Source organism: Aegilops tauschii, unplaced genomic scaffold, assembly GCF_002575655.3.
Source record: "Aegilops tauschii subsp. strangulata cultivar AL8/78 unplaced genomic scaffold, Aet v6.0 Super-Scaffold_100192, whole genome shotgun sequence".
NCBI classification, from domain to species: domain Eukaryota; kingdom Viridiplantae; phylum Streptophyta; class Magnoliopsida; order Poales; family Poaceae; genus Aegilops; species Aegilops tauschii.
Window position 1 is genome coordinate 219,200 of NW_027332456.1, and position 15,734 is coordinate 234,933.

Genomic DNA, 15,734 nt, shown 5'->3' on the forward strand with positions numbered 1-15,734 from the left:
AATTTCTCTTGGTGGAAGTGTAGATCTGGGCCTTCTCAACCAATCCCTACAAAATCAACAAGTTTTATTGCCTAGGGAGAGAGATCGGGCGAAAATGAGTTTTGGAGCAACAATGGAGCTTGGGGGAAAAGAGGTAGGTCTTCTTGGGGAAGAAGACCTCCTTTTATAGTGGGGAATCAAATCCAACCATTATCCCCTCTTCAGCCCGCACAGAGCGGTACTACCGCGTAGGGGAGCGGTACTATTGCTGGTAGCAGCGGTACTACAGCGACCCCCAGCGGTACTACCGTCAAGACTGTGAGCAGGGGCCTTGTAGGGAGAAGGGGCAGGAGAGCGAGAGCCCCGGGCGGCACTAGAAGCGATAGTAGGGCGGTACTACTGCTCATGAGAGGTACTACCGCCGCCACTGCCGCTCCTACTGCCGCACAACCCGACACGAGAAGTGACGCTCTCGAATCGAGGTGGTAGTAGCATGGCACCGAAGCGATACTACGGCTGAGACCCCGCGAGCGGTACTGCCGCCTGTGGCTCTGGGCGGTACTGCCGCTCGGCGCCACGGTACTGCCGCTGGATCACTATGAAGCCCACTTCCAAGACAACGAAGGATCCTCCAAATATGTGGGGAAGAGTTGGGAGTGCAAAGGGGACATGTACGTGTTGATTCCACCAAACCTTTCCAATACGGACCCCTCTTGATAGTACGGTGTTTCCTACGACTCAAGTTCACCAAAACAGAAACAAAGGAAACACACCGTCTTCTCCTTAAACTCCGAGGGGGGAGAATCGTCTCGTGCCAATGAATAAATATCTGAAATCTCAATGCACACGATTAGTCCGCAAATCCATTGTCATCAATCACCAAAACCACTTAGAGAGAGACATGCCCTAACACATTTCTTTGCCTCTTGCATATCTTTCGGACTGAGATATAGAATACCCCTTTTCTTCGGAGTGGGTTTGGGCGGTGGTTTAGGAAGAGTCCAATCATTATCATTTTTCAATATATTATTTAAGAGTTCCTCATCTTGTTCAATAGCTTGTTCCCTGAAAATACAACCATCACAACTATCTAGGTAGTCCCTAGAAGTATCGGTTAGGACATTGTAGAAGATATCAAGTATTTCATTTTTCTTAAGAGGATGATCAGGCAAAGAACTAAGTAGTTGGAGAAGCGTCCCCCAAGCTTGTGGGAGACTCTCTTCTTCAGTTTGCACAAAGTTAAATATTTCCTGTAAGGCAGCTTGTTTCTTATGAGGAGGTAAATATTTTCAGAGAAGTAATAAATCATATCCTAGGGACTACGCACGCAACCAGGAGCAAGAGTATTATACCATATCTTAGCATCACCCTTTAATGAGAACGAAAACAACTTAAGAACATAGTAATCACGATTTTTTCCTCATGAGCAAATAGGGTGGCTATATCATTTAATTTAGTAAGATTTGTCACAACAGTTTCAGTTTCATAGCCATGGAAAGGATAAGATTCAACCAAAGTAATTAACTTTGGGTCGACGGATAATTCATAATCCTTATCAATAATAAAGATAGGTGAAGTAGCAAACTTAGGATCATATTTCATTCTAGCATTCAAAGATTTTTCTTTCAACTTGCATAGTAATTTCTTAAGATCATCTATATCCTTACAGGCAAGAAAATCCCTAGCAACCTCTCCTTTCATAACATAACCCTCGGGTATCTTAGGCAATTCATATCTATGAGAGCTAGGTAGAATAGGTGTTTCATAATTTTCAGTTTCAATGACTTCATCAGTTTCAGTAATTTCATTAGTTTCAGCATTCTCAATTTCCTTAGCTCTAGCAAGTTGTTCATCAAGAAATTCACCTAGTGGCATAGTCTTATCAAGCAAAGAACTAGCATCATCATAAGCATCATTCGTAGCAGAAGTAGCATCATGAATTATTTGCGACATATTGAAATTAATAGTAGGTGGTGGTGTTGCAAGCTGACTCAAAACAGAAGGTGAATCAAGCAGAGCTAGATAACAATTCCTTACCTCCCCTCATCTTAGAGGGAACGATCTTGGTTCAATCATCCTTAAGATCCTTCATAGTGATCAACAGATATAAATCTGAAATGACTCAACAAATATAGCTATGCTCCCCGCCAACGGCGCCAGAAAAAGGTCTTGATAACCCAGAAGTATAGGGGATCGCAATAGTTTTCGAGTGTAGATCATTCAACCCAAATTTATTGATTCTACACAAGGGGAGCCAAAGAATATTTGTAAGTATTAGCAGTTGAGTTGTCAATTCAACCATACTTGGAGATTAAATATCTGCAATGGAGTGATTAGTAGCATAGTAGTACGATAGTTTGATAGCACTGGTAATAGTAGCAACTGTAACTGTAACAACGGTAGCAGTAATTTTGTAGCAATTGTGACAATAACCGCAACAGTAGTAACTTAGCAAAGATTAATACGTGAAAAACTCGTAGGCATGGATCGATGATGATAATTATGTTGGATGACATTCATCATGTAACAGTTATAACCTAGGACGACACAGAACTAGCTCCAATTCATCAATGTAATGTAGGCATGTATTTCGTATATAGTCATACGTACTTATGGAAAAGAAATTGCATGACATCCTTTGTCCTACCCTCCCGTGGCAGCGGAGTCCATAAGGAAACTAAGGGGTATTAAGGTCTCCTTTTAATAGAGAATCATAATAAAGCATTAACACATATTGAATACATGAACTCCTGAAATTACGGTAATCACCGGAAAGAATCCCAATTATTGTCACCTTGGGGTATGTGGATCATAATACGTAATAGGTGCATATAACTTGCATGGTAGGATCAGGAACACAAATAAATTGGTGAAAATATAAATGGTTCAGATCTGAAAACATGGCACTCGGGCCCTAGTGACAAGCATTAAGCATGGCAAAGTCATAACAACATCAATCTCAGAACATAATTGATACTAGGGATCAAGCCCTAGCAAAACTAACTCGATTACATGATAAATCTCATCAAACCCATCACCGTCCAGCAAGCCTATGAAGAGATTACTCACTCCCGACGGTAAGCATCATGAAATTGGTGATGAAGGACGGTTGATGATGACGATGATGGAAGATCTCCCTCTCCGGAGCCCGGAACGGACTCCGGATCTGGCCTCCACATGAAGAACGGGAGGTGGCGGCGCCCTCCGTATCATGAAACGCGATGAAACTTTCTCTTTGATTTTTTTTCTCAGGGAAATAGGAATTTATAGCATCCAGATTAGGGCCAGCGAAGCCTCGTGGGGCCCACTACCCACCAGGGCGCGCCCAGCCCCCCCCTCCAGTGGGTCTCTAATTCGGTATTTTTCTTTTATTTCAAAATAAATCTCCAAAAAGTTCCGTCCAATTCGGAGAACTTTTATTTCTGCACAAAACAACACCATAGTAGTTCTGTTGAAAACAATGTAATTCCGGTTAGTTTCATTCAAATCATGCAATAGAGTCCAACACAAGAGCAAAAGTGTTTGGGAAAGTAGATACGACGGAGACGTATCAACCAGCAAAATGAAAAATGGCTTGGGATTCCTAGGGGAAATCTACCAAGAAAGCCAAACATTTAGAAAACCGGAAAAGAAAAAAAACAAGGCGACCACCTCCACTTCCATGGCCTGTCGGACGTGAGCAACCCAAGAACCATCTGGCGATGAGACAATTTTGTACGTGATGCACAGAGAAATACTACAGATACCCCTAACTACAGATTCCGTAGTAATTGCCATGGATTGTGTGGTTCTGCGGAAAAAGAAAGGACCAGTTGAGATAGAGCGGACCGGGATCGCGGATCTAATTGCTCCGGCGTTTTGGTGCTAGCGCGGAGGGCGTCGACCAACGGCGTCTATCCCGACGGTCCAGGGGACAAGTCGCCGATGGCACCAAGTTTGGATAGATTTTTTTAGAGAAATTTGGATTGGTTTGGTTTTTTATGGACATTTGGATTGGTTTGGGTGAAAAATAGAAAAAATGAAACAGGGTGAAAAATAAATGGAGTTTGTGTATTGGTTTGGACTCTAAGATGGGCCATCTATTTTATCCGATGGATCGGACGGCCTTTAACTATGCGGAATAATTAGGTCAAACGAAGGCTCAGGGGCCCCACATGGGCAGGTAGCGCAACCACCCCCTAAATGTGCCACGCATCCACGTGGTTGCCTCGTGGGTCACCTCGATCTCTTCCGAAGCTTCTGGGGTCTTCCGTTGTCTAGAAACAAATCGTCAAAAAAATTGGCATCGTATTTGGACCTTCCTAGATATGGATTTTTTGCGAAACCAAACACAAGAACTATCACTGGGCACTAAATTAATAAGTCAGTCCATACAAATATTATAAAATAATATAAAAGGCATATAAAAGTGATAATATAATACTCAAGCTTCTTTGACGTATATAGATACATTGAAGACGTATCGGTATCCTCAAGCTTACTTCCTGCTCGTTCTCAAGATCACAAGCTCTTGACCCCCTACCCGAGATCTGCCGGATTCGACTCCATAAGTTGATGCAATGTGATGTTCAAATATGCAATTTAATATGTAGAGGATTTTCTCCGATATAGTAATAAAAGGTACACACTAACATGAACATGACAAGGGAGTCGTGGAAGAACTAGCCACGACGATAGAGTTGACAACCAAGACCGAAATCAGGAGATGAACTAAGAATGATGACCAATCGCAGGAGTGCGCAGCGACATTAACATTAGATGATCTCACATGCCAAGAAGGGTATAGTAGAAGAACAAGGGGTGGAACCGGCGAAATGAAGAAGGGTTAATTAGATAAATGCCACTTCAATTCTGACGTTTCAGAGAAATGTCACTCCAATTTTCCTCTTTTGAAAAATATCACTGAAACTTTGCATCACACTTATAGATGCCATTATGTAACATTTCAGACCAAAATACCCTCGTCTTCCTCCTTGTGTTCTTCTTCCTCCATCCACCTAATCTCATCTCCTCTTGTTTCCTCAAATTAACCATCCTCTTTTTCTCAGCAGCAACGAAACAGCCAACGCGCCATCCTCTCCTTCTCACCCGAAGCAGCAGCAACAACACACATCTCCTCTCTCTTTCGAAAAGCAACAGTTGCAGCTCAATTCCATTGCAGATGACCTCCAAGACCATGGCAGCGCCGCCATCACGCCGGAGCCCCACTAGAGTAGCACCCCGACGACCCAGCCAGCTCCTATCCCGGCGGACACATCGATGACGGCCCCATCCGGCGCCAGCTCCGATGGGATGGGCAGATCGAGCATACCACAAAATGGATTAAGATCCCCGCTGAGTTCTTTGGGCTGGTGAACGAGGCGAGCCATGCTGTCACTCTCTCTTTTGGTTGTTGGCGAGCAAGGGTGGAATGACGAACGCAGAGCACAGGAGGCGATGACGGAGTGCAGGCGGTCACGAGTCATAGGGTACTGCCGCATTGGGTACTGATGCCCGGCGCACCAGCAAATCCCAGGCAGCGAGGCAGCTATGGCAGCACCTGTGGCAGACAGAGAGAGAGGTCTGCACCATGGTTAATTTTAGAAAAGGAGGAGATGAAGACATGGATGGAGGAAGGAGAACACAAGGAGGAAGACGGGGGTATTTTGGTCTGAAATGTTACATAATGGCATCTATAAGTGTGTTGCAAAGTTCCAGTGGTATTTTTCGAAAGAGGGAAACTGGAGTGGCATTTCTCTGAATCGCAGAATTGCAGTGGCATTTATCTAATTAATCCAATGAAAAATGGTTTGGGATTCCTAGGGAAAATCTACCAAGAAAGCCAAACATTTAGAAAACCGGAAAAAATAAAAACCAAGACGAACACCTCCACTTCCATGGCGTGTCTGACGCGATCGACCCAAGAACCATGTGGCGATGAGACAATTTTGTAGGCGATGCACAGAGAAACGCTACAGATACCCCTAACTAATGATTTCATAGTGATTGGCATGGATTGCGTGGTTCTGCGGAAAAAGAAAGGCCCAGCTGAGTTGAGATAGAGCGGACCCGGATCGCGGATCTAATTGATCCGACGTTTTAGTGCCAGCGCGGAGGGCGTCGACCAGCGGCGTCAGTCCAAGGGACAAGTCGCTGATGGCACCAAGTTTGGATTGATTTTTTTTTTAGAAAAATTTGGATTGGTTTTTTTTATGGACATTTGGATTGGTTTGGGTGAAAAATACAAAAAAAAAAATTGAAACTGGGTGAAAAATACATGGAGTTTGTGTATTGGTTTGGACTCTAAGATGGGTCATCTATTTTATCAAATGGATCGGACGGCCTTTAAATATGTGCCAATCCGGCAGGGCGACGACAAATCCCCTACCTGCCTCCCGGAACACCGGAAAATCAAGAAATCTCCAGCAGCCACCTCCCGTCGGCGGCCTCCCCGCGCTCGCGCCCGCACCCGCGCCCGCGTGCGGCAAGATGACGACGGGCCACGGAGGGCTGTCCCCCACTAGCTCGGTCGTCCCGGCGGTTGACGCCCCGCCGCCCTCCTTCGCCGTCGCCGTCGCCGTCGACGACAACGCTACCGGCACCGGCACCCGCACCGCCACCGCCACGGGCGACACGGGTGGACATCCAGGCGTCCTCGCGGGGCGTCGTCGTCGCCTGGAGTTGGTCCGGCCCAAGTTCGAGGAAAAGACCCCAGCCGTCGAGGCGGACGGCAAGAAGCTGTCTCTGACGAGCGGCGTCGCTGAAGACGCCGCGTCCTCCTCTGGAAACGGCGCTTCGGGTCTTCCTGCGGCAAGGAAGATTCGGGTAGCTGGTCGCCGTTCTCGTACAGACACCTCCGACAAAGGTGCGTCTTCACCTCGGCTCGCCCTCCCTTGGACGGCGACGGCCGTCACATCTGAAGCCATGCCGCCAGCATCGAAGCGGCGGAAACTAGTTCGTCCGTCCTTGGAAGGAGCAGTTCGCTTCCTTCGGATCAGTAGCAAGGCTGATGCCTCCATGGCTGTTGATGCGTTGAAGGCAGGGCAGGACCTGAAGATCGCCATCTCAGAGGATCTCCCACTCGGCGAGGCCTCTGATGTGGCGAAAGCGATTCTGCCCTTTTACCCGCGCGTCCTCGAGGGACCGGACTTGTTGCTCCTGTGCAACAAGATCGGTGAGGAGGCCGCGGTGAACTCCCGCCTGCAGATCAACCAGTCTGCGCTCGCGGTTCTGGAGACGCAGTCCAGAGATCTGAGCCTGTCGATTGCGAGGGACACAGCTATGTTACACTAGAGCTAGCTTAATGCGTTAGTTCAGTAAAGATGTTCTGCTCTTTTGAGTTTGTACAGGATGTTCTTTGTCTTTTGAGTGCTTCAGATTTCGGGAGCGGATTCGATGCCCTTTTGAGTATTTCAGAGGTGCAGACTGGAGTCATGAGTCTGAAATCGATGACTTTTATGGATCACCGGGTTTTGCTTTGCATTGTGGTGCATTACTGCTGTTCGTGTTGATCTGCTAGTATTTGTGTGTTCATTAATGGATGCGGTAAAACAAGTGTCGCTGAAGGAACATCACACAATTCTGAAATCGATGACTGTTATAGATCTCCAGGCTTTATTTTGCATTGCATTGGATTTTGCTGACCTGGCTTGTCTGCGTTGTTTTTCTTTTCTATTTTTCCCAGCCCTATCTCAAATGGGAATGATAATGAGCGGATGTTCGCTCCAAGCTGTTATGGTGCGAGTGCAACGCCACCCATCGGTAAGCTTTCTGGACTACAGCTATTTTCTGGACTATATGGCTCGCCAGAAATCGGTAAGTTTTCGACAACAATTGGATTCCCCTTGTGATAATCGCGGAACAGTGTCTGTGCAGACAGGACCAAGCTATGGTAATACGATTGCATGAAATGAAACCATAGTTTATAGAGTTAAATACATCATGAGTGTCTAAACTTGTCTGTCACGGTCGGTTTAGTGCCTAAACTTGTAAAATACATAAAAGTGATGTTAAAACTTGTCGCAAGGTGCATATACGGTGCCTCCATCCGTGTGCCACCGTATTTGCTCTCTCTGTGGCGTGAAAGCTAGCGGCTGGCCCACAGATCAGTGGGTGAGCATTGCCTGCGCTGGATGAAATGCATACGAGTTTTTTTTGTGCAGAAAATCTCGTGAGATTTACTTAAAGTCACAAATAAGCCATTGCTCTGTATGTTAATAACAGGAAAAAAATATACTGCGTTATTTAATTGGTTTCGACCCTGGGACCTCCAGGTTAAATAGCACGCACGCTAGACGCCAAGACTCTGCAATTTCCATTATATTTTTCCAGGTTACTGTTTGGTTTTCACAATATATGTACAATTTTCAATATACAAATACAATAATTACAAATATGCGACTATTGTCTATTAAAATCTTTATCCTATTTTTATTATTTGTAGTTCGAAGAGGTAAACATGAACTGTTTGTAAAATTTATGTGGATTTAAAAAGTTCAACGTATATTATAAAATATTGCGTAACTTTTTTGTATCTTCATTCAGGACCACAAGTACCGAGAATTATTTTTTATCTTCGTTGTATTTTTAGAATACATAATTATTAAAAAATCAACAAAGTTGTATTTTGAGAATTGTTCAATACGTATTAAAAATGATTGTGTAAAAACAATAAATTCTATAAATGGGTTAAAACATGTTAAACGTGTTTGTAGAAATGTAAGAATAATTTTACACAATACTTATTTTAATACATATTGAACATTTTATGAAATAGATGTTGTAATTTTTTTGAATGCATGACGGGCATTTTTCAAATACACGTTTACAATTTCTTAATACAAGTGAGAATTTTCCAAAAATATGTTGCTTTTGAGAAAAATGCACTAACACTTTTTTAAGTTTATGGCAGGTAATATGTTGAGTTGTTCTCTTTTTTTCAAACGTGAGAATTTCTTAATAATTTTTTAAATTTTCTTTGAGTCAACCTTTTTCTTTTTTTCCTCTTTATTATTTCGTCCGATATCCCTAATAAATAGTAGTGTATCTAGATATTGCACAGATACTAACTGTTCTTGGTGACATCAATGCAGTTTGGCATATTTAAATAAAATATCAGGAGTTTTTGTGAAAATTATTTAAGTACAAGGATTTTTTTGTAAAACAATCAGCATACTCTTCTCACAGGAATTGACATGTGGGTTGACGCCATGTTGGCACAACACGTGGGCTGTGCATATGCCCAAATACGGACCGAGGCACCGTATTTGAACGTTCGAACAAGTTACGGCACCAGTTTCATGTATTTTACAAGTTTAGGCACCAAAGTGATCGCATCGAACAAGTTGAGGCACTCGTGGTGTATTTAACTCTAGTTTATACAAGATGCAAAGTCCTCTACACATTGATAGCATCAGCTAATACAATGTCCCCCTACACATTGATAGCATCAGCTAATAAAATGTCCTCTACACATTGTACAGAAACCGCGTCAATTAATTCGGATAGGAGGCAGTAGAATTATTCCTAAGACCAAGCCCCTACACAGTAATGCATCATCGTTGCAACCTCATCTACAGCATTCAATCATCATCACAGAACATCAAACCGTGCACCCTGTGCGACTCTCCTGGCAAGGTACTTCTTAGCATTCTTACGGGCAAGATCCCAGTACATAGCTCTTCCCTCGGGCGTTAAAGCAGGCATATTCCTATCCACATCTCTCATGACTGGATCTATGACCAAGGCCTGAAGCCTGGTGGAGTTATCTGCAACATGAGCTGCAAGTTCAATCTCACCCCGGGCCCCATGGAACCCTGTGATGAGCACCCTCTTTAGATGACCGTGGCGACACGGAGGAAGGCTCCTGATAGGTAACTTCTCAAAATCATTCAGCGGAAAGGAGCGGCGCTGAAACTGCATAGATCAAGAATAACATTAGCATTTTATTCTTGTACAGTGGCTTCTTCAGTCACAGAGAACACATGAAGACAATGCAATATAGGTAACAGATAATATAGGAGGTATGCATTGTAAGGGATAAGATGATGATAACTTACATGTATATCTAACTCCTCTAGTAGAGGGGCAGCCTTGAGAAAAGAAGCCAAGGAGAGGAGATTGTCCTGACCAGAAAAATACAACCTCAGCTGTAGATACTTCAGATGAGAAAACTTGGTCACAACCTCTGGCAAGTAAAATACCTACAAATGCCGGTTTAACCAAGTGAATAGATGTGAGGGGGATGTAATCATAGCATCAGAGTGATCGAGCAGCAAACCTTCAATGTCATGCATGCACTCAGATTCAGGTTCTGTGCATGGGGCATCGCTCGGGGAAGTTCAGTAATGGCATGCTCTAGCGTCAACGAAGGAAAGTTCATTTCCACATGTCCTAGTTGCAGACTTTCACTGAGATCGAGAGGTACCATAAATCCATCATATACAAAAGTTCGGAGGTTCTTGGAGATGAAGTGTATTTTGTTTATGCAACTGTGCGCCACGTGCAAGTGTTGCAGACGCGGAAGTGATACCCTTATGTCATCATGCGGATGGCACATAACGATGCTTAATCTCTCAAGATTGGAGCAACTTGACAGAACGAGCTGAAGATCATTTGAAGAGACATCCACACTGCTTATATCAAGCGCTTTGAGGTTTGGAAAACCACTAAAGTTGGGTTGTGCTTTAAGTGATACGAAGCTGAGACGAATTGCCTCAAGGCGGGACATGCTTTGTTTGTCGAAAAGCTCAAACGGGAACACGTGCCGATGTTTGCAGCATCTTAAGTCCTCCGGCTCCAACTCAATTGCTAGATTCTTTGCCCGTGACAGGACAGCAAATTTCACCCAGTTATTGAGATGATCAACTAGCAGGTTGTCGAATGGGAACTTGATCTGAAATTCTTCAACAGCCGTAGCACCACACTGCTTCAAGACAGCATTGGCACTTGCAATGAAAACCCGCGTGCGCTGCTCTTTGCTGGAAGTAGTACTGTTGGCACACATCGTGGCAGCATCAAATATTAGATTAGGGCATGACGTCCATGTGTGTCTCCACTTGGTTGAAAGAGGCTTGTCCGAACAATTTCATTCAGGGGCAGCTTTGATAGGATCAAACATAGGACATCCTGAAGCACAACCATACATGTCAGGAGAAGCAATTAAATTTCTGGCAACAAACACACATAAACAGATTTTGTTACAACAGAATATCATCGAATTCATGTTTTTTCTGGTTATTTTAGAGTTTATTACTCAGCTGTTTTTCATACTAGAATCTAAGTAAACTGGCGATGAATCACGAGTCACACGCACTGGATACTATTACGTGGTAGTAGATAAAGTAAAAATGCACACCTGTGGAAGGCTTTGGAACGGATCGTTGGGTTGTTGTTTCTTGGTGGAGACTGATCTGTCCTGTTGTTGTTTCTTCGTGGAGACTGGTCTATCATGGGAAAGCTTTGCTCTCTTATTACTTCATGTGGAACCTCTTTTTTTTTTTTTGAGAAACGTACGGAAGCATAGTTAGTTGGAGGTAGATAAATTCGGACCCTGCCGCTTACCTGGCGAGTTGGTGCGGTCGCTGGTCGTGAGATCCACCTGCGTGCAGGCAGAGATCCTGGAGTTGGAGCACTGGCTGGCTCCCGCATATATGGGCTGACGATTTAAGGTTTCCGACTAGGAAACGAAATATCTTCTCGTATCGTTATCTTTATATATATTTATTTTATTATATCATACTCGAAAACGTTATACACCTAACGTTCATTTTAAGTGAAAATTATGAGCGGATGATTGAGTGGCCGTTGGATGGGTCGCACGAATCTCATTGCACAGATGACTGCCGCGTACCGACTAGGATGAAAGAAATTGTTCGCACTGTAGTGAACGCTATCGACTCGACGTATATCGTCCCGACCACTTTATCCATCCTCATTTTTTGCCAGCCATTTCCACGCTTCCCTCCACCGCTCCACTGACCACATCCGTGCAAGATAGATCGGCCGGCGACCTCCTCCTTCTTCGTCTATGGCCGTCGAGGGGCATAACGCGGCGGTCAGGCCCCCTTCACCCTCTTAGGCGTTGGCCGTCCTCAGGGGCCGGTTGGGACGGCAAATACGCTCCGCGACATGTCTTGGTGTGGCTGCACAAGCATGGCTCCCCGGTGTCTCGCCTGCCTCGACAGCGAGCGCCGCCGCCGCTGGTTCGTGGTTGATGAGGGGGCGGCCGCCGGCTACCGCGATGCGTGGACGAGGCGAGCCTTGTTTCGCGGGGTGGGGTGGAGCCGCCTTTTGCTCGCCGCCGCATTCGAGGCTTGTGGAGGCCATGTATCTCTTTTTCCTAGATGTCGGCTACGACCACCCTGGAGGTGGCAACGCCTAGGTTTCCTCCGCTTCCTCGCCATCAACTGCTTCTTCTCGAGCTCTCGTTTGCCGTCGTCCACCGTCGATATCCATCACCTCGATTCTCCTCTGTTTCACCTGAGATGCACGATCTCGCCCCTGTTTCACACGCAGCTCACACCACATGCATATGCAGGAGCACACGAAAATGAAAATTTACGTGGTACTGCTAGGTACCAACAGATCTTCACTCGTCCGCGTCGTTGTCAAGATTCGTGTATAAGCTCAAAACCATTTCTCATTTCATATACATGGCAATACTGTCATGGAGAGTCTGACAGGTATCCACATACACTAGCGGGTGAAAACACTAGTCGAAAAAGAATCGCTTTTCTTTCCTCCCTTAGAAGAAATAAAGGGCGACCTAGCAGCTGCGAGTCCTTCCGCCACCGTCCTCCGTCTTCCGTCGGCGACCTCGGTCGTCGGTAGTGACGGGGGTTGATAACCCACAAGTATAGGGGATCGTTTGTAGCTTTCTTCGATAAATAAGAATGTCGAACCCAACGAGGAGCTAAAGGTAGAACAAATATTCCCTCAAGTTCTATCGACCACTGATACAACTCTACGCACACTTGACGGTTGCTTTGACTAGAACAAGTATGAAGCTATTTTATAAGAATAAAACTACGAGTACTTTGCGAGAATAAAACTATGAGTAAATTGTAAGACAATAAAAGTGGATAGCTTTTGTCAACAAGAAAGTCATTTGTCTCTAGACAATCGATAACAAGTACCGGTAATCATTCTTGTAATTTTATATGAGGGAGAGGCATGAGCTAACATAATTTCTCTACTTGGATCATATGCACTTATGATTGGACCCCTAGCAAGCTTCCGCAACTACTAAAGATCATTAAGGTCGTGAAACCCAACCATGGCATTAAGTATCAAGTCCTCTTTACTCCCATACGCCATAACCCACTTACCCGGGTCTAAACTTCGGTCACTCTCGCAACCCACCATAAGCGAACCATGAACATATTGCAACACCCTCCAGTGAGGATCCCTCCGTTTGCGCGACACGGAGGGCACTGTAGGACAGCACCATAAATAAAATATACAATCATACCAACCAAGATCACGATTAACCCACAGGACAAAACCGATCTACTCAAACATCGTAGGATAGCCAAATATCATTGGGAAATAATATATGGAGTTGAGCACCATGTTTAAGTAGAGATTACAATGGGGAGAAGGGGTGTTACACCGTTGCATGGAGGGGGAGAGAGTTGGTATTCACGGTAGCAAGATTGGTGGTGTAGATGGCCATCACGATCCTTACCCCGGCGGCACTCCGGCGCCATCGAGAGAGGGGGGGAGGCCCCCTTCTTCTTCTTCTTCTTCCTTGCCCCCCTGTATGGGAGGAGAGTTCCCCCTCTGGTCCATGGCCTCCATGGCGGCGGAGGGGCAGGAGCCCTTCCGAGATTGGATCTCCTTCTCTGTTCTCTTCTGTTTCGCGCTCCCGGATCTGGCCGAAAACCGTTTCTTATATTCCGGGAGATCCATAACTCCGATTGCGCTCAGATTTTAACACGATTTTTTTTCTGGATATAAGCTTCCTTGGGCCCGAAGTAGAGCTCCAACCGACGTTCGACGAGGGCACAACCCACCACCACGGGCGGGGACCTGGGGCGCGCCCTAGTGTCTTGTGGTCTCTGTGGGCCTACGTTTGCGTTGATTCCACCTCCCAAAAATCACATGTATTCCAAAACAATTCTTCGTAAAATTGTATTGCATTTGGACTTCGTTTGATATGTATATTCTACGAAACAAAAAACATGCAAAAAACAGGAACTGACACTGGGCACTGGATCAATAGGTTAGTCCAATAAATCATATAAAATGTTGCCAAAAATATGTGAAAGTTGTATAATATTGGCATGAAATGAGACAATAAAAAATTATAGATACGACGGAGACGTATCAGCATCCCCAAGCCTAATTCCTGCTCGTCCTCGAGTAGGTAAATGATAAAAAATATAATTTTTGATGTGGAATGCTACCTAGCATAAACTTGATCATATGTCTAATCATGGCATGAATATTAAGACATAAGTGATGTTGGGGAACGTAGTAATAAATCAAAAAAAAATTCCTACGTGTCACCAAGATCAATCTAGGAGATGCTACCAATGAGAGAGAGGGAGTGCATCTTCATACCCTTGAAGATCGCTAAGCGGAAGCGTTACAAGAACACGGTTGATGGAGTCGTACTCGCGGCGATTCAAATCGCGGAAGATCCGATCTAGCGCCGAACGGACGGCGCCTCCGCGTTCAACACACGTACATCCCGGGGACGTCTCCTCCTTCTTGATCCAGCAAGGGGAGAGGAGAAGTTGAGGGAGAACTCCGGCAGCACGACGGCGTGGTAGTGGAGCTCGTGGTTCTCCGGCAGGGCTTCGCCAAGCACTACAGAGGAGGAGGAGGTGTAGGAGGAGGGAGAGCTGCGCCAGGGGAAGGGGTGCTTCTGCCCTCTCTCTCCCTCACTATATATAGGGGAAAGGGGGGGAGGAGGAGGCGCCCTAGGGTTTCCCTAGGGGAGGGGCGGCGGCCACAGGGGAACCCTAGATGGGTTTGGGCGCCCCCTCCCCTGGGAAACTTGCCCCCCAAGCCGGGAGGGGTGGCTGCCCTAGGGGAGGCACCCCTACCTCTCCAGGTTACGTGAGATGGGGTGGGAGGGGTGCACAACCCCTTAGTGGGCTGATGTGCCCCCTCCCCTTGGCCCATAAGGCCCCCCCAACGCTTGCCGGGGCCTCCAAAACCCCTTTCGGACACGCTGGTCGTCACCCGGTACTCCCGGAACAAATTCCAGACTCCAATACCCTTCGTCCAATATATCGATCTTCACCTCCGGACCATTCCGGAGTTCCTCGTCACGTCCGGGATCTCATCCGGGACTCCGTACAACCTTCGGTAACCACATAATATTCCCATTACAACTCTAGCGTCACCGAACCTTAAGTGTGTAGACCCTACGGGTTCGGGAACCATGCAGACATGACCGAGACACCTCGTCCAATAACCAATAGCGGGATCTGGATACCCATATTGGCTCCCACATCTTCCACGATTATCTCATCGGATGAACCACGATGTCGGGGATTCAATCAATCCCGTATACAATTCCCTTTGTTTATCGGTATGTTACTTGCCCGAGATTCGATCGTCAGTATCCCTATACCTTGTTCAATCTCGTTATCGACAAGTCTCTTTACTCGTTCTGTAACGCATGATCCCGTGACTAACTCCTTAGTCACACTAAGCTCATTATGATGATGCATTACAGAGTGGGCCTAGAGATACCTCTATGTCATACGGAGTGACAAATCTCAGTCTCGATTCGTGCCAACTCAACAAATACTTTCGGAGCT

At 45.6% G+C, this 15,734-nt stretch overlaps 1 protein-coding gene across 1 annotated transcript; it reads right to left on the minus strand.

Annotated features, from left to right (window-relative positions):
* Positions 1-5,681: 5,681 nt before the first annotated feature.
* LOC141028193 (uncharacterized) lies at positions 5,682-11,995 on the minus strand. Its single transcript, XM_073506061.1, has 3 exons — positions 10,238-11,995; positions 9,909-10,160; positions 5,682-9,867 (listed from the first exon to the last, which is right to left on the minus strand). Exons 1-3 carry the CDS (start codon positions 10,961-10,963, stop codon positions 9,550-9,552), a joined length of 1,296 nt encoding a protein of 431 aa, XP_073362162.1. The 5' UTR covers positions 10,964-11,995; the 3' UTR covers positions 5,682-9,549.
* Positions 11,996-15,734: the final 3,739 nt, after the last annotated feature.